This window comes from Phaethon aethereus (assembly GCF_964289735.1).
Source record: "Phaethon aethereus genome assembly, chromosome: 17".
Classification (NCBI taxonomy): Eukaryota; Metazoa; Chordata; class Aves; order Phaethontiformes; family Phaethontidae; genus Phaethon; species Phaethon aethereus.
In genome coordinates this window covers 13,043,798-13,069,012 of record NC_138593.1, presented here as the reverse complement: position 1 = coordinate 13,069,012, position 25,215 = coordinate 13,043,798, and the positions used below count along the sequence as shown (strand labels likewise).

General features: G+C 55.2%; 1 protein-coding gene across 1 annotated transcript in view; it reads left to right on the top strand.

The window, feature by feature from the left end:
- Positions 1–22,835, top strand: part of RBM19 (RNA binding motif protein 19) — a gene marked incomplete at both ends in the record, with an annotated part of 61,835 nt that extends 39,000 nt beyond the window's left edge. Inside the window, 3 exons of the mRNA XM_082007948.1 lie at positions 7,964–8,069; positions 14,975–15,095; positions 22,744–22,835. Coding sequence (XP_081864074.1) covers positions 7,964–8,069; positions 14,975–15,095; positions 22,744–22,835 — 319 coding nt within the window. The remainder of the gene's footprint in view (positions 1–7,963; positions 8,070–14,974; positions 15,096–22,743) is intronic.
- Between the last annotated feature and the right edge of the window lie 2,380 nt (positions 22,836–25,215).

Sequence of the window (25,215 nt, the reverse complement as noted above, 5' to 3'; positions counted from 1 at the left end):
TCTCGTGCACCTTTCTCTGGCCTCGATCTCCCATCACCTCCCCAGCTGATTCCTCTGTCTCGCAAGGTCAGATCACCCTTTTGCAGGACTTCCAGCTTTTCTGCTGCTTTTGCTGTGGGGCTTTCTCTCGTACCAAAGATGCTCGCGTTCATGTTGCACTGCCTGTTTTTCAAAATCCCAAGTCCCTCTGCTGCCTTCGTGGATTGATCAAAGCATTATATGCCTGTGTGAGGTTGGCAGACAGCAGCCGTGGCTTTGCAGGCGGTGAGCTGGAAAAATGGGAGATGTAGAGCATCGCAAGGTCACCCGTACGGGGGAGCGGACGTGGAAAAGGAGCCTGGGGTCCCCGCTTTGTTCCCCAGCATCGCTGCCAGCTGCTGAGCTCCTTTGCAGTAGCTCAAGGGCTGCAGCATCTCTTGGTGTGCGCACCTTCCTCATCAGGACCTGACTGTCATCCCTGATCCTGGGGAGCCTCCTGGGTTGAAAAGGTCATTCCCGATTTTTGTGGATGTAGGATGTTCCCGATGGGAAGCCTTGTTGCAGAGACAACCCCGTCTCCTGGGGAAACTTGGGGTTTCTTTGAGACCTGAGAGTCTCTCCTTGGCTTCACTGTATTGTTTCACTGCCTTGCCCAGCAGTTTGTTAAAGCTTCCAGGGACCAAATTGCTGTTTGGAGGGGTGTACAAAGCTTTACACTGTCTGGGATGAGATTGTGGCACCCTGAGAAGGCAGCTGCTTCTGGGGAGCCTGCGTGACCCTGTCCTGCTGTCACCCAGCAGTGCAGGAGAGGGACAAGTGGGAATCGCCCACATCCAGCTGGAAATGCAGGAGGCATTGGAACACTCATGATCCCACATGAGCCGAGGATACAGGCGTGAATACCTCTGAAATCTTGTCGTGGTGAGGCTTCCCACAACCCCGACCCCAGGCAGACAGGGGTCTGTGGAGGAGGCACCCCACCGCATCCACGAGTGCAGCACGACCGGCAGCTCCCGTCTGGATACGCTCAGTGCCAAAAAGAGTGATTTGTGGTGAAGTGCCGTGGCTGAGCTCGGACACGTGCCATCGGTGCTCGGCTTCCCTCGGTGCGGGTGGCCAGGAGGGGAGCGTGGCTTTAGACCTGCCACTGGGGGGGCTCTCTGCAGCGTGGCCGGGTCTCCCCCAGAAAACGGGCCTCGGAAGGGGTCCCCGTCGCTTGGAAGTGGCTGAGCTCGGGGAAGACGGTAGCACTTCTTCCAGCGGCATGAGGCTGGCACTGAAGGACAGGAATTGCATAAAGCAAAATCTAGTTTTGCTGCAGCAGCAAATCGAGAGGCCTCCAGACAAAGACGGTGCTCCTGGGCAAAGAGGAGAGGAAGCTGGAAAAACTGATGATCCGTGTAGTAAAGAACAAAGCACAGACGTGGCTGTCCTCCTGTGTACTGCTGGCTTTTTGTAGGAGTTTTGAAGGCTATTTGATTATCCAGCAGGACCGTCCGGGGCAGGTGAGGAGCTGCTGTGGGAATGAAGGATCAGCTTTGCAGTGGGGCCAGGTTTCCTGCATTGCTTCTTCCACGCAGCCGTGGGCTGGGGGTCCACCAGGGCACCCAGTGCGCTGCGAAGTCCCTCTACCATCGTCTCCTGCCCTCGCAGCTCCGTTGGGGATGGAGGCAGCAGCAGTTTGCACTCGGAGCAGCGTGTCAGGAGGCTTCGCTCCTGCCTTGCCCTCCTGCGCGTTCATTTGCTAATTTTCAGAGGTTACCGAGGAGACCTTATTGATGATGATGATGATGATAATGCTAATGGGGGAGATAGGTGGCAGATTAATTCCTGAACTCTCTAACAGGATTTAAGCTAACAAGAGAGGAGGGCTTTTTTCCTCCCTCTCTCCTTTCCCTTCCTCCTTTCAGATATTTCCTGTGCTGGGGATAACAACACCAAGGAGTGTTAAATTGGCTCTGAATGTCCACCCCTGGCTGTCCACATTCTTGTAACGATTTCATTAGCTTGAATTATCCACGTTATTTTCTTGTAATGGGATTAGCTGTACTGGAGTCAGCTGAAGTCCTGGAGCGGGAGGCGGGAGGGACCTTCCGCTGCGTATTTCATTAACTCTCTCATGCAGGGGGTGGAACTGGCCACGGCTCAGCCCAGGGGCAAAACCATTTGCCAGGGTCCCGCATTCCTAAAGGAGGAAGAAAGAAAAAGGACCATTATTATTTCCCACCTCCCACATAATCAGCAAATCGGTGCGGAAGCAGAGACTGGCAGGGAGGTAATTTGTTGGGGGAGGGAAGGTCCTATTTGGGGGCGAGGGGGAAAAATAAAATGAAGACGACCATTGCAAAGCGATTGAGTGAATTCTGCTGGGCTGACGTGTGGCTGCCGCCTGCTGCGGGGGAAGAGGTTGAGCAGCAAGGGAAGGGAAGGACTTCTGCCCGTTTTGGACTCGTCCCCTGCCCAGAGCCATTTCTGATGAGCGGTTACGCTGCCTGGCTGATTCGCCTGAGCTCTGTCCTAGGGCTGCCAGCAGTCACGAGGGGGGATTTAGGCAGCGTCAGGGCTTGGGGATGAGAAGGCAGCGAGAGGAGGGGAGAGAGGAGGGGGTGGTAGCAGTAGATGGCAACCCATCAGAAGGTTAGCAACCTTGCTAGAGGCTTTCATGACCAACTTTCCAACGTGGTTGTTGCTGGTTTGTTTTTCTTGAAGGGTTAAGAGAGAGGGGGTTAGGACTGCCCCATGCAGTGGGAGCAGTGCATGTCTGGAGACACTTGAGGGTGATTGTTTTGGTTTGTTTTGCAAGAAGATCTGCTCTTCTGGCGACGGACAGCAGTTGGTCTTTCCAACCACATGCATGGATTCATGGTATCAGTTGTGCTTTCCCCTACAGAACTTGACAAGCCCTTGATCAGCTCGTAGCTGAGAGCACACCAAGATCAAACAGGATGAACACATCTTTGTGTTTGGGACTCAAAAATAATGATTAGGGCTGAACAGGTTTTGGCCTGTCCCAAGGAGCTTGCTGTTTAAGTGCTCCTATTTGAGACAGGAAATGGGATGAGATGGAGGGGACACTTCCCAACTGGAATATTCAGCCTCATCTGTGGATCCATGGACGAGTGTGTGCAAACAGCCATCATGACTGCCTTTGGCAGTGGTGGGGCCAGACCTAGACATCAGGGGCTGAGCGAGTCTGGGGACAGACCTGGAAGCAAGGGGCAGAAATTCAAACAAAACCCAACGGGAAAAGAGGAGCTGTGAAAGGAGGTGGTGGACCTAGCAACAGAAGATGCTGCTGGCATTCGCGTGCCTGGCAGTAGTGCGGTGGATTTGGGGCTCTGCCTGCAGCAAGGAGAGCGGTGATGGAAGGGGAGGGAGCTGCAAGGTAGGAACTTGCGTGTCCTGCTGGCGGAGGAGGGAAGAGTGTTTCTGGAAAACACCTGTATCTCTGTCCTCCTCTGCATTCCAGCTGCTCGGCCATCCTGATGAAGGATGTGCAAGCACCTTCTAGTAAACCAGCAAAGCCAAGTGAGCAGTGTGTTGTCTACTGAGCTAGTGTGTGCTCCGTTTAATAGCAATATAATGTCCTATAATTAGCAGGCAAAGGACTTGCCTCCCAGCTGGCCTGTGCCAGAAGGATATAATTACAATCCCAAGGAGTGACATTCTTCTGACCTGCAGCCAGCTTGCAGTGTACGTCTTACAGCGTGGAGGAGAAATCTACTTCTCTTCCTTCTCTGTTCAGCCGGGGAAGCGAGGGGATGGCTGCAGCACCACTGGAAGAGCTGCCAAAGCATCGGGAGAGCGGCTGATACCCGGCAATGCCATGTAGGAGTGCTGGATCCCCCGTGGGTGGGAGGGAGGGGATGTCCCTTCTGGCATCTCTGGGAACATCGTGTGTTTCTGCTGAGCTTGGGGCCGGTGACTTGTCGAGGAAAAGGTTGTGGCTGTCTGTATTCTGCATCTTGTGGGTTGTTGCTCAGCCAGGGCCAATACAGGCTTTTAGTGGTTTTCCCCTCTTTGTAAGTCTGGATTGGCTCAAAACGAAGGTTCTCGTTTAGGAAATATCTTAGTTGCAGCATTTGTTCGGGGCTGTCATCCCTTCCAGCCAGCGGTGTGAAAACATGCCAAGCCTGGGAGAACGAGCGCAGGCATGAGGGCGGATTTTGCCAGCCTGGCTGGCGAGCTGCCTGCGGCACGTCGGGAGCGCAGGCAGAGGGAGGCCGGGAGAGCCACGTCCTCCAGACCCACCCACACTTCTGCCTGGGCTCTGCCCTCCCCTCCAGGCCCCGACTCCCACTCAGGACTTCAGGGGACTGCCGTTCGGACACCGTTCTTCTCGAATACGTGGGGAAGGAAACCGGGAGGCGAGGGAGCAGCCGTGTGCATGGCAGGTCGCTGGGGGCTTTGCAAAACCCAGTGGCAAAGTTCTTGCTCGTCGCTTTTGCCCCCACCCCCAAACCTGCCTATACGAATCGTGAGCAGCTCCGTGGGGAAGTTGTGTACATAAGGCATTTCTTTCTGCCGCAGACCTTGGCTGCCCTCATTACGGATGAAATCACAGCCCGGTACGGTGCCACCAAGAACCGTGGGGTGCCCTGCCAGAAATCCAGCCCCGGGCCAGGCATGTGGGTCTGGCGGGGCCAGGATTCACGGAAAGGAGGTTATAGTCTTCTGCAAAGTTAAGCAAGGGCTGACTGCAAACAAGTCAGTGTCTCAAGAAGGAAAGGGCTTTGCTCCCACAACCGCCAAGTCCTTTGGCGCCTGTGCTGTGGCTGAGCCCTGGTGCTCCCTGGTCTTGGAGAAGACGTGGATGCCGGTGGGTACGAATGCAGAAACCGCTCAGGTTTCACGCTCACACTAACTCCGGGCACTTCCTTGTAAACGGTGCCCAGCACGAGGAGCCTGGCACGGCGTTGTGCTCCCGGCAGCAGCGGGGTTTGGTGCCAGCGTTTTCTGATCTCCTTCCACTTTGCCACAGAGAGGGGAGAGAGACGTCAGCTCCAAGAGGAACCCCTGCCCCTGGGGTGCCTGCTGTGCCCGTCAGAGCTGTGTGCTGGAAGGGGAAGGAGGTGACAGCGGCACCAGGTCTGAGCTGCTGTGAGCCCCAGCCTCCACAGCATCCCCACCCCTGAGGAAGCACATGTTGTTTTAAAGCAGCTCGGTGGGATCTTACGGGTGAGCTGCAGTTTAGCAGCCTGTGTAAAAGCTGCTTTCTTCTTCCCCATGTCGTTTTGCCCGGGTGATGAGCTGCATCCCTTTCCCTTCCACCGTCCTCGCTCCTGTCCAGCCGTGGTGCGATCCGTGCACAGACATCCCAGAGCTGGAAGGCTGCGGCGTTGATGCAGCCGGCGTGGGAGCAAACACAGCGGCACCTGGATTCCCTGGGTACCGGGAGCCTGGCACTGCGGGGGGTAATTTCGTTCCCTCCGCCTCTGCCTCTCTCCCCCCAAATCCGGAGAAAATAATTGGAAAAGAGAGGTGTGAGTCTCTGCCTGGCGCTGCAGAGGAGAACATTAAAGGCCTGGGCTCTCCACTTCATTTGCAGCTCCCGGGATGGTAATTGCTGTGTTGTGGTTTCTAATTAGCACCGCGGTGGGGGGGGGGTGTGTTTTACTCCGCAGCCCCAGCGAGGTCAGCCCTGTCTCTGCCGTGCCCCTCGGCTTCCCTCGCCCTCCCTCACCCTCCCTCTTTGCCTGCTTCCCGTTGGGAGCTGGGCTGCAGCTTCCTCCACTGGACCCGTCTCTCTGGGAGCCCTTGGTGGGTACCACCGTCCTTCCTCCCCCCAGCCCTCTCCCCATGGAGATGCCCATGGCCACCCCTGCTCTGGATCAGGTACCCACCGCCTGTGCACATCTCCCAGCGTGGGTGGCTCGGGCCACTCTGAGCTGGGGAGGAGGGAAGAGCCAGCTCCTCCTGTCTCTGCCCAAGCTGATGTGGGCCACCATGGCTTCCCCCTGGGATCCTGACCCGGGGTCCGTTGTCATCCCGCTCCCGCTGGGCACCTCCTTGCCCATCCTTGCCCATCTTGTGTGCTGGGTCTCGGCGTCAAAGGGAGACAACAGCATGGGCGTTGTCTGAGAGCTCCTCTCTTTTAGCAAATATTCTGCTCATATTCCTTTAGCAGATATTCCGCTCCCCCCCAGGCAATGCCCATGATGCAGGTCACACTTTCCACGGTGCAGTATGTTGGAGCAAGCACTCCCCTGCCCGTGCCACCCACCGCCTGTCTTTCCTAGCTAAATGGTCATCTCCTTGGGCCAGGAGCTCTCTCGTTACCTCTCCCTTAACTCAGCTGTGGCCTTCAAGATCCTACAGGGATGCTGCAAGGCAGAGTCGTCCCCTGCAGAGCTCCTGGGGCCCCCATCACCCACACCCTCTTGCAGGAGGACCCTCCTGCCGCTGGAAACCACGCGGCGTTCCTGCTGCTGCCGGCACCAGGCATCCCCGCCGGCCGAGGCTGCTCCCTTGCCTCCGCTCGGGTTTGTTTGTTTGTTTGCATAGCACCGGCTCGAAGTGGGCAGGAGGGGGAGAGGGAGGGAAAGCGCCGAGGAGGGGACGTGCGGATTCATTTTGAGGCTTCATAATGGTACATTTACACACCACGTTGCCTAAGGAAATTGGGTAGATGAATGCCTGGTCATGCTGCCAGTGCACCAGGTTAACTCCCAGGATTTAGCTTATATCGTTTCACAAGAGCGTTTATGGCCTTTACGGTGTTTATTCCCAAGTGCTCTTTGGCACTGCTGCATCCCAGGCTCCTTTTGTGTATGCGCGCGTGTGCGTAGATTTTCAAATAAAATAACACATCTATTCGGACCCGGTCCACATTAAATATTTATTACCTGCAGTTTGTGCATATGTGTTTGGCAAATGGGTGTAAGGGGAGGGGAGGAGAAGGGGATGCATTGCATGCTGAGGAAGCAGCAGCTTTGTCCTGGAATTTCTCTGGGGGATGGCACTGGAGAGGGGTGTCCGGTGAGCGCTGCCTCTGGGTCTGTTTTCAAGGCTTTTTGGGCAAGATCCAGGCTGGTGAGACGGCTGCATGCTTTGGTGCTCAAGTGACCAGTTCCTTCTCCAGGGACAGGCGTGCTGTGACGAGATTTCCACTGGGCCATGGCCAAGCACGGATGCTGCCAGCCCTACCCAATGCCCTCCAGCTAAACGGGAAGCCCCTTACCTCCCCGTTCCTGACTTTCCATCCCCTTGGCACGCAAAAACTTGTCTGAAACGGTGCTGGATCTGGGGGTTGTTGTACAGGACTTGGGTCTGCTGAATTCACCTGTTTCCTTTTATACATTCAGCAAGGTTAAAGAAACCCGGTTTATTCTATCTCATGAAAGAGGTTGGGTGGCTGGCTGCAGGTTGGGAAATGCAGGTACCCAAGTGAAGTGTTAAAGCAAGGAAATCCAGTCTTAAAAGTGATGCCCAGCATCAGCGGAGCAGAGGGTTGTCACCTTTGCGAACACAGTGGCTACAACAGGCTTTGGGGATGGAGGAACTACTCTGGAAGGAGAAAAGGTCCCTGTGGTGCCATGCTCTGGCTTGTGCCTGTATCCCGTGCCTCTCTTCAAAGTTGCAAATAAATCTGTTTCGATGATGGTCAGGAGCAGCCCTGGTAACCTGGAGGGGCTCTTTGCCCACCCTGAACAGGGCATGGCATGCAGGCTGGGTCCTTGGTTTCTGCAGATCTCCTAGAGGGAGAAACATAGCAGTTCTATTAAAGAAGGTTTTTGCTTTGTTAAGGTTTGCAACCGGAAAGGATGACCCTTGAAATCCAAGCTGAGTTTTTAGCTGTTACCAGGTGCTTTGGACGTGGGGTTTACAGGGCAGCAGAGCAGCTGCAGGACACCGCTCACCTGAGTCCTCAGCACTGGCAAGCCTGCAGCGGGGGTCTGCAACTGGTAGTGCCGTGGTTTATTATAAAATGACAGTTCTTCTCTTGATCTCACCATGTTTTTGCTTTTTCCTCTCTAATTCACAGCACCTTTGGAGAGCTGAAGACTGTCCGGTTGCCCAAGAAAATGGCAGGAACGGGATCCCACCGGGGCTTTGGGTTTGTGGATTTCCTCACCAAGCAGGATGCCAAGGTGAGACGTAGTCCTCCCCCTCTGGCACCCTCCCAGCCTGGTCTTGGAGCAGAAGGTGAGGAAGGGAGCCTGGGGGCTCTGTCCTACTGAGGCTTAGCCCAGATTTAGGGCAGGCTGTTACCGTTCACCAGCAAAGCAGCACTGAGGCTAATGTGAGCAACTACTGGAGGTTACACGACAGAAGCTGCAAACTAAGCTGTAATGGGCATAAGTTTGGTGCAACTGATGAAATGGCTAAAACTTCTTGTGATGCAGAAGGACGGGGACTTCTTTTTCAGGTCTGTCAGAAGCAAGGTGAGAAGGGATGGTTTTGACCCAATGTTAACACATCAGGAAACCTAAGTACTTGTCCCTCCTCGTCCACTGCCTTGGCTTTAGGGGAGTTTTGGATATTGTGGCTGTTTACTGGTTTGTAAGCTGCACAAGGCCCGTATTCATCAATTCCTCCGTGTGTTTTGAGACCCCCTGTGAGCCTTACCCTGGTGTTTTTCAGGTAGCGAGTGTAACAGAAGAGCAGTAGTTGTGAATTGGTCAAAAGGACGGGCAAGCAGAGAGAAAGGTCTGAGAGAAATGCAAAGCCCATTGTTCCAATACCTTGACATTTTTGCAGTCTGTATGCGCTTTATGCTGCAAAATATTCCGTAGCATTTTAAGCTGGGATAGATTGCTGTTCAAAATGCTCTTGACTTTTTTTTTTTAAAGCTTTCCTATATGTTTAGGTTCCATATCTGCAGAAGAAACAAGTAGCTTGTCTGATAGTATTCTGCTGTTAGTCTTTGCCAGCAGTTCAGGAGCAGGCTGGACCAGGCAGGGTCGCTCACGCACTGGGCGGAAGAGGATCCTCAGCCCCGCTGCGTGGGCACTCCCAGCAGTATCTGGAAGAGGACCGGTTGTGGCACAAGCCAAGGGATGTTATTGCTGAAGGGAAGGGACCACGTGGCTCCACTGACTCCCTGAGACTCCAAACTTTCAGGACTGTGAGCAGAGAGGAAGAAGAGAGGAGGGGGGAGCAAGTGTAGCCCGTGTTTATGTTTTTAGACAGGATTCATTGATCCAGGATCACAAGGGACTATTAGATCATCCATTCCAGTCTGAGCTCCCGTATAACAGGCGACACAGAGTTTCTCTCTTAGTCCTGTATTGATCCTAATTCAAACTTCCTTCCACTCAGCATTCGTCTTCCCCTTGGGTGCCGGCTTGCTGGGCAGCGTGGGGTGCAGTGAACCCCTCCAGGAGCGTGGTTCCCCTCCCTGCACGGTGAGCTGTGCCTGCGGCTCTGCTCAAACCCCGGCTCTGGGCAGCTTTGCTTCAGCCTCTGCTTCACTCCAGAGTCATTCAGGCTTTGTTCCTGGTTTTTGAATTACTCTTTTCCTAAGGAGACTTGAAACATTTGATGGAAAGGTGCATACAGGGACCAGGCTGGTTCTTCACTGCTGCTCAGCTGCCGGTTTGGGGGTGAATGAGACAGCACCCACTTTTCTGTTTGGTTTCTGGAGGAAACAGGGGACGGGCTCAGGGTCTGCCTCCCATCCCTCTTCAGCCTCTTGGGGACACGGTGGCTGATTCCAGCTGCATTGGACAATCAGAGTTCTCAATGGTAGGAAACCGTCTATCGCTGGTGAGCGCCAGCAGCCAGCTGGAGGGGAGAGAGCCGGGCAGGGCGCTTGCTGGGAGCACCGCTCCCAAAGCTCGCAGTGGCCGTGGGAGGCGAGCATGCGGGGAGCAAGATGCCCTCCAGAAGATCGCTCGGGGAGGTTTTCTTCTTTTCCAGCAAGGCAGCTCTTCTTCCGTCTTCTTTTTTTTTTTTTTCCCCCCACCCTCGTTTCTTTGAGGGATTTAATTGTCTCACAAGTGGCACATCAAGTACACTCCATTGGCCGTCTGGAAAAGGATGCGCTGTGTATTGATGAATAGGATCCTGAATATTGTAAACACAGACATAATTGGCTTAGAGTTTATTGCTAAGTGAAATGAGAGAGGAGGGAAGCGGGCCTGGAGACCTCTGAGCTGAATAGCTATGACTATCAATGACGTTTTTGCTCAGAGTGGTAATCTGGAAATTGCTTATAAGTGTTTTACAAAACATGATGTTTTTGTAACAGAATAGTTAGTGTGGCTTTGCTGGGCATTTAAAGCCTGTGACCTCCGTGTTTGTCTTTTTCTCTGAGCAATCACAGTCGTTGTGGGAGCGCATCTGGAGATTTTCCAAAGCCAGGACAGAGGTGTGGGGCTCCCCCTCCAAACTACTCAGTGCTGTGCCTGCAGACCTGTCCTGCCGGGCTGGGTTTCGTCCCCTCGGCCGCCCCCGGTGCTTTGCTGCCTGCTCGGGGAGAGCCAGCCCTGCCGAAAGGTGCTGGCGTGGGGGGGTGAGCGCCCGAGCCGTACTCGCCAGGCAGCCTTGCCTGCAGGGGAGGTGACGTGCAGGGCACAGGATGCGGGTGGTGGTAGCATCTTCCACTCCAGAGATGGAGATGCTCGTCCTTCAGACCCCCGGTCTCACGCCTGGCTTTCCCACAGTGACGTCTGCAGCCAGGGCTGTCTCTTGGGTCGTTTGACGGCTCCCAGGGTGATGGATGGACCTCGACTGGGAGTGTTACACCACCATCAGATGAAATTAGCAGCCCTCTCTCTTCTACGTCGCGAGCATTTAACAGATCACAGCACGCACACGTGCGAAGCCAGGGAATGGGGAGCCCATGTGAAAGACAACAGCAGCAGGGACAAAGTAATATTCACAAAGAGGGTTTGCATACCCGCTGGTCAAGCCTTTAGTTTTAAATCTCCGGTGCCAGCTGACCACTAGCTAGGAGTGCATGGAATTTAGCAGATGAGAAAGGGAACTTTGATCCGCTTGCAACAACAAATTCCCGTTAAGGAAGCATTAACCATTTGACATGTTTTCTGACACTCCCAGTGCAGAATTTTTGTGGGATTGTTTTTATTTTTGAACTATTAACTGGAAGCCGAGTTTCTACTCTTCTCCCCTGTCGATATAAAAATACATCTGGTCTCCAAATAGAAATTGCCCATTCGGGAAAGAGAGTCAACCCTTTAAAAATGCACGCACACAGAAGGAAAAATCCTTGTGTGCAGCTGGCATTGCAGAGAGCATCCTCAGTTGGGACTGATTCTTGTGAGGAAGGGGAATTTATCAATCTCCTAATGTTGTTGACCCTCTGTCCCTCTAATGACTCCAGCCCGGAGGCTCTTCAGCATGAGTATTTAATAGGGGAAGGGGGAATCTCTAGGCAGCACACTCTCCTCCAAATTATTACAGCATTTAGGGAGGGAGCCATAGCACTCAGGGGTGACGGATGCAATGGTCCGGTCTCTTGATCTCTGCCTTTCCAACGCCCCGGCGCAGCAGGCTCTGCTTCAAAGCAGTATTTGTCTTGGCCTGGCAGCCCAAGTTTGGGTAAGTTTCCCAGCCACCCCTTATTTTTTAAATTCCCACTTCTGAAACCCAGAAATGGTTTTGATGCTGCTGTTGGGGCCTCTCCCCTTCCTCTCCCTGCTTTTCCCTGCTCTGTTCACCTTTCCATCTGCCGCCTGGGCTCTAGCCCTGCCCGAGCCGTACTCGGCGCTAGCGACGAAATCCTGCCGCACTGAGCCGTGACGTTAAGGTCAAACCAAACTCCGGAAAATCATGTTCGAGAGCATTCAGAAATGACATTTTTAAGCATACTGGCATCCTATTTTCTAGGGGGAGAAGGCCATAGAGTTTTCATGCAACTCCTAAAGCATTTGGAAAGGAAAAGAGACCCGCAAGGAGGTTTGTCAGGGCTCTTCAGCTTTCGGTGTTACCTGGCAGTGGGTTTATTACCAAATGCAGCAGCTTTAATGAAATCCTTTTTCGGCATTGAAGGATACCAAGCCTTGTGTGTTGGAGGCTTCCCTTTTCTTAGAGGCGTGGGGCGATACGAAGCAGTCGTAGCTAGAGGTCTTTTCTGGTGAGTCTCTCTCTCAGACGAGCAGGCACCGCACCTCTCTCTATCCCTCGTTCAGATGCAACTAAACAAACCTCTGGCTGTTCGATGCTTTGGTCTTCAAAGGAGGTGTCCTGGGAAGGCAGGCACTCGGGCAGAGGAGCCGCACCTCGAGAATAGCTCCTGCCTCCAGCCCCACTTTCTTTGAAAGCCAGTCTGCTTGTCCTCATTTTATATTGCTCATGTAATTAAAATACATTTTTTCCCTACCTGTCTTTTCATTTGGAATAGCAGCAGTGGCAAATTTCCTCCTGTCGCTGGAAGATTTCCAGCAATGTGGATGTATGGGGATGGCATTTCTCCCCTTCATCCCTTTGTCTTTTAAATCATCGGTGGTTTCTTTTTTTTTCCTCCCTGAAAAAGTCTTAATTCCTCTCAGAGCAATGACGAGCTAAGTTTTATTTTTTAGCTCATTTTCAAAGGAAGTGATATTTGTGTGTTTTTCACCTGAAATGCGTGGCTTCTCTTCTGCACCCCCAGCTCCAAGAGCCCATCTAGAAGACGGGGCCGTGGGGAGCAGAGGTCCCAGCACGCCCTTTCCTGCATGGGCTGGGGCTGCGGTGGGCTGGAGGGGTCCCTGCGACCTCACCCCGGCATCCGGAGCTTTGCTTCATTCTGGGTGCAAAACAGCTCATTTTGGGAGCGCGTTCAGCTGGGAAGGGCCAATGTCACCAGCTGCTGGCAGATGCGTCTCTCCCAGTAGGTTTCTTTCATGCAATGCAACTTGATGGCAGCATCTGCCTTCCCTCACTCCGTGACCTTTCCCAGTGCTCCCAGCAAATCTAGAGGATGCCTCATCCCGGACTGGACTGAGCAGCTGCGTGTACCCAGCAGAGCGTGGAAGCAGTCCTGCAACGAGGACATGGCAGAGCAAGCTGCTTGGAGGATGAGAGCCCACCAAGCGCCGCTCTTTGGACCATGATCGTGGACACGTTCGGCATGGTCTGCCCTCCTCTGTGACCTGCTGCAGGGTGCAGCGAGGTTGCCGGGGCCGTATCCCCTCTTCCAACCTTCCTCTTCCCTTGTGCAGCGGGAAGTGAGAAATTAAAAAGTATGAATTAACAAACGAGACCCGGCGATTAGAGCTGCAGTTGTTTGCCAGGCTTTGGAAATGGCTCTTTGTGCCAACATAAACAGCCATCGCAACTCCCTACTGCCACCTCCCCCCGAGTGTTTATTTAAGCCAACACATTGCTCTGCTAATTGGATACCATTCCAAGTGAAAATAGGCCTTTAAAACAACAGCAACGGCAAATAAAAACAGCTGTAGCTGCAAAAGCACCAGCCAGGCTTGCAGCCCTTTGGAGGGGATTGTGCCCCCCAAAAAGGAGGCATGCTGCCCTGCCGGGGTCAGCCCCGGGGAGCTGACGATGGTGGACGGTGGGGAATCTCAGTGATGCTACCAAGGAGGTGGAGCTGGTGCTCCTCGTTTCTCTTTTTTTATATTGAATGAGAATTATATGAGTGAAAGGGGGTCGGAAGGAGGAGAAAACGCAGGCTACTGAGTGCTGGTCACTAGAAATTGGGCAGGGGGGTGAGTTTTGTAGCCCAGCGGCTCAGGCAGGGTCCTGGCTGCCGAGGAGCAGTCATGGGCAGCCAAAGCCTCTTGCAGGAGGAGCCCCTCTGCCCAGAGGTGTGACATCTGGGGGCAGCCGCAGTGGTTCAAAATTGCCGTTGAGCAAACAGCTCAGAGGAGAGGTCTGGACTTCACCGGGACAACTTCAGTGCTGCTTTGAGGGCCTGCGGATGGGAGGACACGTCCCTGTTGGACAGCAGGATGTGTTTCTGTGGTCCTATAGCTGCTATATTTGTTCCAGGGATGTGAGTTTGCAGAATTTATAACCCAGCTTAATCCCAGCCTTAGCTGGGGTTTTTAAAAGAGCATTTTGGGCTGCTTTTCTCTACTCCTCTGCCCAGCCACGTGTCGCATTGCTGTGGAGCACTTAGTGGGCCCCTGGGGCTGAAAATACTTGACCAGCGCGTTTGTGTATTTGCATTATGGGTCCAATCCTGCTCAGTCCTGAATTTCCTGGAAAGTCTGTGGGAAATAAAGACAAAGTGAACCTTCGCTGGATCGAGTCACTGTTTCCCGGATGCCTCTGCTGGTTGACTACAGGCATAGAAAGCCTTCTGAGCTACCGTGCTGGCCGGCACGCTTGTATTCAACGTCCGCAAGAGATTGTAGCTGTACAGATGTTATTAAGCAGGATCTAACAATGAGGAAACCTCGGGTTTTCTATAGCATAGCAAACCACAACAGGCAAAAAAAGAGTAGAGGACTTCTGCATTGGCTTCTGGCTCTGCCACATTTGCTGCCACCGTGGCCAACATCACCAGACGGTTGGCGAGAGGAAGGCAGCTTTCTCCGGCGAGCTTGTGCTTCTTCAAACTCGTTGCCCCTGAGCAGAAAGCAACCTCGCTGCTCACATTTGAGCTGTGCTTTGTAGAGAACAGGGTGGACAGAGAGTCGCGAGGTTGCTCTGCCCGTGCTAACCCAGCACGGCCACGCTGCCCATGAGGGCCCTGCTTTGCAGTTGACCCACCTAATGCTGCCCCAAGTCTCGACAGCCTTTCCAGGCTGCAGCTTTCCCGGCTCAGGTGCGGTCCCTGGGTGATGCAAGGCTGCAGCCAACCTTGAGCTGCTTGCTATGCTGGATTTCAGCCTGCTCCCTGGCGAGCAGCAGCAGCCTGCAGGAATGGCGATGGGTATTTGCTCTGCTGCAAGTATGGAGAAGATAAATGATCAAGTCAAAGCCATTGATGGAGATGAATCCTGCCCCACCAGAGCAAAGTGCTCCAAGTAGGATGCTCCCTGGGGGCCTTTTAGACTCAGGGCAGAGGGAGGGATGTCTTTGCTTTTCCTCATATGAGCCTGTTTTTATTATCTCCCTTATTTTTTTTTTTCTCTTAATTCTGCAGAAAGCATTCAATGCCCTGTGCCACAGCACGCATTTGTACGGCCGGAGGCTGGTCTTGGAGTGGGCAGACACGGAGGAGACGGTGGAGGCCCTGAGACGGAAAACGGCGGACCATTTCCACGGTAACGTAGCAGCATCCTTCTGGCCCGTGGATACAGCCCTGGCTGGCACGGTCCCATCTGGCACGTGCTGCCGGTCCACGCCAGCCCTTTCCCCGCCGCTGCCGGCTTGCCAGGGCTGGCAGGTAGATGCTGGAGCCTGAGGATGCAAGTGCAGGGGGAAGCAGGAGGCATCCAGGCCACGGCTTTGTCTGACAGCTCTCTGTCTGCGTGTGAGCCGGTTAACTCTCCGTGTGCTGGCACTACCGAGGCACTTGGATGCCACCTGCCAGCTGCAATGCTTTTGCTCCGTCCGCCTGCACCCCAGGGTGCTCCGTAGTTGGGGACAGGCTCTGTGCATGCAGCACACAGATTAAAAAAGGACAAATAATTTGTCCATTGGTTGAGATGTGGAGAGGGCTGTTTGGATCAGGTTCCCGAGAATGACGGTTCCGCAGATAACAGCACTGCAGGCTCCTATCGACAGCCATCGACAGGCACAAATGCATTGCTTGGCAAATATTTATGTAGGAAGGGCTCCCCTGGGCTGGAGGGCTAAGCTGGAGATCAATGCTCTTCCTCCTGCAGCCTCCCCTCTCCATCACGCACGTGCCCATCGCCCGGGGGTTTGGCATAAGCAGTTCTGGGGCTGCACGTCGCAATCCCCGGTGACGGAAAAGCAGCAAGCCTCGCTTGTTCACCGAGCCTGACTCCAGTGGGACCCGGCCTCGTGTTTGTGAAGTAGTGTGCGCAGTATGACAGGCTGGGGAAGCTGCAGTTTGCTGGTGGAAGGGCTGGGGGCGGGTACGACCAGAGAGGAGTGGAGCAAAGTGGGATGTGCTGGGATCCATGGGCTGATCTCCAGTGTGGTGCCAAAAAGGAAACCGAAAGGAGCACAGCGGCGTCCAGGTGTGTGTAACAGCCTGGGTGCAGAGCTGTGCTGCTGGCGGCATGCGTGAGGCAGCAGGGGGGACAGGCACCGCTAAGGGATGGATGTGCCCACCCAGAGCCCTGTGCAGGAGGGGGGACGCGTCGTGCTTGATGACAGAAATGTGAATCTCCACCTGGATGGAGAAGGCAGCAGGTGTGATGTTTCAGACGCCCCATTTTATATGCAGGATCTCCTTTCTCCCTTTCTACTCTGCTCAGTCTAGGGTGGGAAGTAGTCTTGGCTTTATGGTAGCTGCAGACTTGCAGCAGATGTTGGCTGCTGCCTACGAGTTCTGTCGCTTCCCTGTTTCCCCCAGGCTCCGCTTGCTTCCCAATTTCTGTCTGCATTTACTCCAGCTTCCTTGTCTGGGGTCTTCTTCACCAAGGTGGGGCTCTGGGAGAGTGGCAGAAGAGTGTTTTCACATCCCAGCAGGGATGCAGCCTTGGAGCTGTGGTAGCTCCGGGGGCTTGGCTGAAAAACAGGAGCAAGATTATCATTCCCCATCTTTAGGGACCAAAAATGTGATGGAAGGCAGCAGTCATCACTGCTCTCCAGCCCATCTCGAGGGGAGAGAAATAACATCCAATGACTCCAGCCCTGTCTGGTGCGCACACGCCGCCTCCGCTGCAAATCCTGCCGCAGAGCGGGATCTGCCAGAAGCGGATCTCCATAACAAAGCCCCTCTGGGGCACACTGGTGGGCACTGGGAGCTGGCTGGTGCCTGGGACCGGGTCTCAGCCTCTCCCCACCGCGCTGGCAGGCTGGAGTTTCTCAGGGGGGATTCTAGTTCTTTGGGAAGTGCCCTCTCCTGATTTCGAGGCAGGCTCACCACAGCACAGGGCACAGTTTCTGGCAGCGGTGCCCAGCAGCCCCGAGGAGGGGAGGGAGCTGCGCCCTGTCTCCCTTTTGCTGTGGCTCTGCAGAAAGCAATAGTGATAGCGATGAAGAGGGAAAAACTGCAGCTACCGCTCTGCCTTCAGCCCCCGTGGGGATGCTCCTTCGCGTTTCCTCCCCGGCGAACCTGGAAGACTGATTTTCCCATGTGGAGCCGGGGTGGAGAGGATACAGAGCATGCACAGTATTGCCACCCTGCCTTGAATCCTCCCCACCCCTTCAGCCTACCCCAACAGCCGGGCTGAGACTGTGCATCTCATTTCACTGGTGATGCAGAGTGGATTCTGTCAACCAGAAACCAAGCTCACTTTTTTCCTACTGATACCCATTTCCCTCCACGTTCCTCCTCTCCCCACAAGGTGCAGGAGCAGCTCAGACATCCCCGTGCTGTTTATGGATGTCCCCATGAGTTTTCCTCTCCCGCCTCAGTGTGGGTGATCTGTGAGGGTCTTCCGACAGCGTAACAGCCTGCAGTGATCACGCCCCTCTGGTCCCTTATCTCATAGAGTCATAGAATCACAGAATCATTAAGGTTGGAAAAGACCTCCAAGATCATCAAGTCCAACCGTCAACCCAACACCACCATGCCCACTAAACCATGTCCCCAAGTGCCACGTCTACACGTTTTTTGAACACTTTCAGTGATGGTGATTCCATTCCATTCCTTCCCAGGAAGGGACCAAGCTGGGAATGGGAGAGAAAAGATAATTTTGAGTCTTTAAGGCTCGGGAAACAGTCAAGAGTGAGGTTCCTCGTGTCTTCCGCCGCTCTTTGCCACCAAAAGCTGCTGCTGGTGCTGTGCTCGCATCGCTCCCCAAGCCAAGCCCAGCCAGCAGTGTCTGTGAAGCAGGAAGTGGAGGCAGATGCCTTCAAAAAGCACAGTGCGGTGGGTGGAGTGGATCTTATCCCGGCATCCAACTCAGCTTATTCCTTGTTTTCTGCCCTAAATTTCTTTGCAGGGTTGTGCATTGCCATCCCATGGAAGAGTCTTTTTTTTTTCTGTCTCTGGAAGTCTTCTGTCATCCTTTTGGACCTGGAGACCTCCAACACCACAAGCCACCCATGCTCTTTGGAGAGGCTGGTCTTGCTGTAGCGGCATCACGCGTTTGTGTCAAGCCGCGTTGGCAGTGCTGTGCCATCGTTACAGGGTGACATGTGGCCTCTGCTGCTCCTGGCCCTTTTCCTGGTTATTCCACAGAAATAAAAGCAACCAGGGAGCGTGCCGAGGACTTTGCACATACCAGAAGAGATGAAAGTGTTAAAGGAGGACAAGGGACTGAGACTGCCCATCTCACAGGGCTTTCAGATACATTTCTCCCAAGTTTTATGCAATTGGAATTTAAGTATTTTGAAAAGCTCCTTCTTTTTCTTCTCCCATTTCCTTTTTTCTGTGCAGATTTTGGTTTGCTGTGAGCACAGCGGTGATGCACAGATGTTTCCACAGTTAGCACGTGGTGGATCTGTGTGTAGGAGAGGCTGCAGAGTGCTAACGGAGGGTGAGAAGATTGCCATAAGGCCCCCAGGGTTGTTATCACCCAGGTCCAGTGGGACAACACGGTGACCTGCACTCCCCTGGGTTTGACGGCGAATTTGACTGGAGCAATGACCTCATCCTGCTCCATCTTGCTGCCACCACAGCAGATTTCTGCGTCTCCAGTTTTGAAAGACCCACCTTGATCTTTCAGGCTGGTGTCTTGAATAGCCACAGCCAAACCCCCTCACCCAGCAGCTCCAGTGTCAGCCCCATCATTTTTGTCTTAGCAAGGAAATTCTTTGTAAAGTCTAGACGTGGGCTGCAAGAGACACATCCTACCACTGACTGATCTCTGCTACAATTATGCACCTTATTTCTAGACACCATTTATAGAGATTTGGCTTCCAGTTCCCAGGTCTCACTCTGCTGTTATTTGTTAGGTTAAAGAGAGGTCTGATCTCCTAAATCTTTCTCCGTGCAGGCGTTTGTCATGGCAATCAAGCCACTTCAGAGCCATCTTTTCAATAGGTCTAATAGATGCAATAAAATGGAATAGGCTTCCTTCCCATTTCGTGTAGTTTTCAGGTCATTCTTTATGGCTTCTTCTGAGTCTTTGTAATGTTCCAGGAGCAAGTGAGGACCCCAGAAGTGGTCACCAGCTGCCAGAGATGGTTTCAGTAACGCTGTCAGGAGGGAAGCCCACAGCCCAGCCCTGACGGCTGGGACCGCCCCGCTATACCCCGTGCTTGCTCTCCTGCCTCGGAGCACAGTCTGTAAGAGGTTGAAGTCTTTTGGCTCATCCCTGAGTGTACCTTCTCTCCATCCTGAGGCAGGAGGGCCTGATATTAGAAAAAAACCCAGCACTTTGAGTTTTAATTGCACCCCACCGTGTATTATTAATCTGTGGGACCTTGCTGCTGCAAGCTGGAGAGCCTGAGAGCTTGGCCAGCTACAGGGGGGGATTTGATGCTGCTGTGGATAGAGAGACTTCTCTACCGTAAGGTGGTGAGGAGAAGCCACGGAAAGGTTGGGCAATGGTTGGCCTTGGGGCCTCTAATTCAGCCCGTGAGGTGGAGCAGGATCATGGCAAACACTGCAGCAGGGCGGCACGGGCTGCACGAATCCTGCCACCGGCAGCAGCTTGGCCCTCATCTGGGGACGGGGATCCTCCCTTTGGAAAACAGGGATCACGGACACCTTCAAACCAGCAGGGAGAATACTTTGGCTCCGCCAAAAGAGAGACAAAGGCATCCTCATGCCCTGCAGCTGAGTTTGCCAGCCGTGGGGCGAGGGGTGGGTCTGGATCTGCACCCCGCACCGCAGGGAGCGGTCCGGGGTCACATCCAGAGCCACGGTGCAGACCTGCACGTCTCCTGCATCCCCGCGATCAGGTAACTGCAGCCCACAAAAGGTCTGTGAACAGCTTGAACCCCCTTTTCTTCCCTCCCTTGCCCGGCACGGCGCGACGGTTGCCGGTGCAGCTCCATCCCGGCAAGCCTCGCCGGGGGAGGATCTGCGAGCAAGGCGGCGATACCCTCAGCGCGCGCTCCCTCTCTCCCGGGAGCTCGCAGTCCGTGCAGGGAAGGTACTTGCTCCCAATCCAGCTAAATTACTATTGACTTGTGTTCTCTGCGCTTCACAAACATTGCACTCAGCCGTCACCAGCGGGGCTGGCGGTACCCTGCCAGGGCTAACTTGGGAAGCCAGCTGTGCTGGGCCGTTTTTTCCTGCTCTTTCCCATCGATCAAAGAATTAAATTGACAGATAGGAAATTTTGCACGAGATGCAGGAAGGGGAAGGAATGACTTGGCGGCGGTGGTGTTTGTAGGAAGGATAGGGTGGAAAGAGGGGATGCAGAGGCTGCCCGGTGGGTGAACGAAAAGGAGATGCGTGGGGAGGGGGTCTGGCTTGTGTTTTGGTTGTGAGGGCGTTTCTAGGGAGAGCCCCGGTCTCGGCAGAGGGCTGTGGTGGGTGTAAAGCAGCTCGCCCCTGCTTATTTACAGTTGTTTGCTGGAAGCGGAGGGCTTGCGGGCGAAGGCATGCTCCGCTCCGGACCTGATCTCGTGCCCTCCCCGGCGAGGTGGGAAGAGTCTTTTCTGTCCCCGTCCCCATCACCTTTCCCAGGTTGCTCCTCCGTTGGCCGCAGACCCCCAAGCTGCTCCTTTCGCCTCTCGCCTGCATTACGGACCCGCTGCGCTCGCCCTCACCTCCCAGCCTTTTGGGCTCCCTCTTTTCTCCTTTCTTCTTTTTCTTTTTTTTTATTTTTTTATTTTTTTATTTTTTTTAGAGAGCATCTGTAACTAATGCAAACACATGCCGTAGCCGGAGAGTAAAACCCTGCAGGATTAGCGTGGCATCCGCAACCCTGCCACGTTCTAATCCCGTGGTAATCCCCCTCTCGGCCCACCCCCGCCGGCTTTGGCTATTGTTTAAAGGAAGCAAATGGGATCGTTAGCGGGCAAACCTTAACCAGCTTGGAGCAGCAGAACGGAAGTCAAACCAATTCGCTTCCCCACCCTCCTGTTTGGTTTTTTCTTCCCTTTTTCCTCCTCGTGAGGCAGACGGGGGGATGCTCCCGGTGCTCCCCAGCAGCGCCGTGGCTGAGCCGGTGAATCCGGAGCGCGCGGTGGAGGCTGTTTGCCCTGCCAGCCCCCTGCCCACGCCACGGCAGGTCCCCTGGGTGCACCGTGCTGCTTGGGGATGCTCTCTTAGCACCCAGCACCCCGCATCCAGCACCCCGCATCCAGCATCCCCTCCGCCGTGCAAGCCCCATCGTCGCCTCCGTGCGGGCTCTCTGCGTGGGGCACGTCGGGGTCTGGTGGGCAAGGGGTGGCGGCGGGGGGACGCACTCTTCCCTGCTGCGGATTTGGGAGCTGAGACCACATTTGACGCCGTTTCGGAGCCCCGAGCTGGCCGGGGGAGCGGGAGTTGGGAGGGCAGAGCAAAGGGGAGGGAGAACCGCTGAGCTGGCACCTTCCTCTGGGGTGGGTTGTCCCTTGTGCCTTTGGATGATTGAGCTGGGAAGAGCTGCAGGAGGGTCTCGGGGTGGCACCTTGCAGCCCCCCTCGGCTCCCCATAGCTCCCCAAGGTGGGCACTGGGAGGGCAGTGGGGGCTACCAGCACCCCCCATCTCCCTGCCCGTCCCCGCAGCCCCCGGCGAGGAGGGAGGCGAGTTCTGGCGCTCTGTCAAGGAATTAATTGAAAAATAAAATCATTAGATGGGAACTCCAGAAATGCAAAATTGTTGGGAGTTGGGGGGAGGCGGAGGGGGGGATGTGAGCCTTTGTCAGGTTAATTTCTTCTGTATTGATGTTTTGTGACATTTACTTGTTGTTTATCTCCCGCAGCAGCTGTAATACTAAAAGAAAATGCACAGCTTGTTCCATTTATTTATTTTACACCTTTTCTTCAGTCCTATGGTATGTTTGTTTGTTTGAGAAACCCAGCGAGGCTTTTGATGTCTGAAAGCAGGATTTAAACAGCTGTTCTCCATGTGCTGCTCGCAAGCGAGAGCCGCCGGCTGGGGAGCGAGCGGGGGGAGAGGGGGCTGCGCCGTGGCTCTTGCCGAGAGGGCACTTCTTGCCCGGCGGAGAGGAGGCAGCGCCGACGTCAGCCTCAGCGCAGGGACCAAACGGCTTCGTCACCCCCGGTACCGGGCGCCGAGGCGGGTTTGGGGTGTTCGCTCAGGCGCTGCCAGCCCCCCGCTCCTCGCCCTCCCGCAGGCTGTAGCATCCGCAAGGAGGGACGCGTGCACGGTGCCGCGCCCCGCGGCGGTTTCGGGAGCGTGACGGTGCCGGGGGGTGACAGGACAGCGCTGTCGGTGTGGGGCAGGAGGAGCAATGCCGGGACATCGCTGCCCCAGCTGTCAGGGGAGAGCCGGCCTCTCGCCGGGACCCACTGTCAGCCGAGGTGGGAGATGCAGGGTGGGCTGCAGGGCCAGGCAGCGATCTTGCGTCTCAGCAAGGATGTTGGTGGGTCTGCGTCCTGCCAAGAGCCTTCTTGAACCGAGGCTGGTGTCTAGGTTGGTCTTGCGACCACTCTTGGACAGGGGCTGGGTGGATTGCGGTCAGCGGGAAGGGTCGGCATCACCGATGAGCCCGTTTGGAGGCTGGGGCCGTTTGCTTCCAGCAAAGCCTGTGAACGGAAGCGCGGGTGGTGGGTATGGAGTCACACCTCCAGGCGTGGTGTCCTGCCAGGGCCTGCCTGGTGAGGAGGTATAAATGATGGCTGAGGGGCTTTACCTGGGAGGGGGCTGAGGGGGGCTGGAGGTGGCAGGAGGTGAGCTGGAGCCGGTTGTGCATGGGCCTGGGTTGTCATCTTTGCTTTTCTTCTTCTCCCTCATCCCTTTTGCCACCACCTGGGCCTGGACACAGACTCCCCAAAGAAGAGAAAACGATCAGAAGTTTTGAATGAAATCCTGGAGCATCTGGAAGGGGAGGAGAGCACCAGAGACGAGGACATCTAGCAGCTGCCTGGCATCTGGTGAGGTGGGTACCGGGGCAGTGGGGCTGTGGCAGGGCACAGCTGGCCCTAAAGATCAAAACGCCTTGGGCTGCCGCAGAGTCGGCGGTGCCAGGAGGAGAAGGTGGCCTTGCAAAGGCTCAGCAGCCCCCGAGCCGGGGTCTCACCCGCTGCCTCTCCTCCCTGTCACCCCGCTCTTAGCCATGGTCTTGGGCTACAGGCTACATTTGGGCTCGGTTTAGGCTCCGCGTTGAACCGAGAGCGTGCGCTGCACTGTTTCTGTGTTTTCCCCAGTGTGTCTGCTTTCTGCTGTTGCAGCAGAAATCGCTGTCAAGTCAGGAATTGGCCCTCGCTCTGGTTGGGGGAGAACAGATGGGCTGCCAAAAAAAAAAGGCGCCTGTTTGGAGACCAACCTGCAGCTGCCACCACAAAACAGATAGTTTGGAAACGCCTTTTCCCAGCCAGCACCCATGGCCTCCACGGCTTTGCTCCATCCCAGGCCACCATGCCCCCCAAGTTCATGCCATCTCGAGTGCTTGGCTGACATTGCTCCTCCTTGGCGTATGTCTTCTTGCAGTAGCATCTCTTGAGGCTGGAGAGTGTGGGATGGCAGAGGCTGGCAGGAAGGAGCCAGGATTAAATAGCTCCCTGTGGTCAAACACCGTGCAGTTTAGCCAGCCCCCCACCTCCTTTTGAGATGGGCTAGCAAACCCTGCCTGTGTTCAAGAGAAGTGAGACAGGCTCACCGATCTTTGAGTGTGTTTGTGGCCATGGTGGAAACCTTGGATTGCTGGTAGAAAACCTGTTTACCAGCCACAGCATCCGGAGGAGTGCAATAAAAACACCAGGGAGGCTCCTAGGTCCCTTTGAACTGCACTCTGCCCCCCTTTTCCGTCCACTGAGGGTCTCACTGCCCACCTGCACCGTGACGGAACCCCATCTTGAGCTGAGAAACTCACTCGGGGCCAAGAGAGACAAGTGCAGCACGCTGGTGCGCTGCCCGCGGGGAGGTGACTCGGGGCGCTGGGCTGACAAATCCTTCATGCTGGGAGGAAGGTGCCTGCGGTGCTTTCTGCAGCAACGCTGTGTTTGCTCAACACCGCCGAGAGAATGATTTTGACGTGTTCTGGTTGCCATTTTCACAGCTACCGAAATTACACCGGTTCCTAAATCTCATCCAAGTGGCCCAGCAGCCCCCTGATTTTTGGGGCGCTGCTAGGGCTGCGTGACACACGCGTCCAAAGTGGCGCTGAGCCCACGGTGCCGGAGGGGGGAAGCCGGGACTGTCCTCCGTGTATCAGCGCCGGAAAGCCGCCCCGCGCTCGCTGGAGTGCGTTTGTGCGCGTGATGCGCATTACTGCCGGAGAGGCTGTTTTCCTCTCGGCAATATCTGCCTATTGCTGCAAGGCGGTACCCGGTGCACCTAGCAGTGGGATGCTCGTAACCTTACTTATTACTGGACTTTTGTTCAACCCACAACACCGCTGGCCGCCTGAATAGCGAGTGCATCTGGGACTGGAGCCGACCAATAACCCTGCTAATACATCTGCCTTCCCGGGCTGCCACAAGCGCCGGGCACGAGCACAGCGCCGGGGCCCTGCTGATGAAAGGGAAGGTGCTTACGTGACCGCAGGAATAATCTGGGTTGGGTTAAATAACTGCCTGCCTCATGTAGTGCGTCTGCAGTAAGTGCGGGGGCCTCAAGATAACATTTGTTCCCTTGGAGCGGCTCTGACTTAAGGATGCCTCCAGGTGTATGTGCTGTTAACGCCTTCTCCAGCAGCCAGCCTGAGGACGGAGGTGCGGAGGGATGGAGCGGTGCAGGAGGGGCAGGACAGGCAGCATCGTTTGGAGCCCAGGCGAGCCCGGGCGCATCCTGTCCCAGCTCCTCTGCAAACCTCACCGAAAGCGCTCCTCCCGCGGGGCCTGGGGGTCCGCAGCGGCCGGCTCGGGGCTCCCCGGCTCTTGGTGCAGTCCCCGGGGAGGAGGCTGAGGGCTGCTGCTCATCGCCCCGTGCCAGTCCCCCAAACCACGCTGCAGCTCAAGAGCCCTGCTGCTGCCTCTGAGCGGCTTCCCAGTCCCCGACACCAGGTTTTTCCTCCCGTCGGGACCTGAGGCTGCTGGCTTGGCGGAGAGACCCCCAAATTTCAGGGGTGCCCCCTTGGGAGCTCTGCAGGGCTGCGGTATAAAACACTCATCCCTTACGGTGGCTGCAGCGCATCCCCCCTGCCCTGCAGCGGGAGGGCGTTTGTGCTCAGTGGACGGGTGGGTAAACTGAGGCACGGGGGTCGGAGCAGCGGGGGTCAGACAAAATGGTGATGAGCTCACCAGGGAGGGGGGAAATTATTTTTTTTCCCCCGTATTTTCTCAGTGTTGATCAGCGG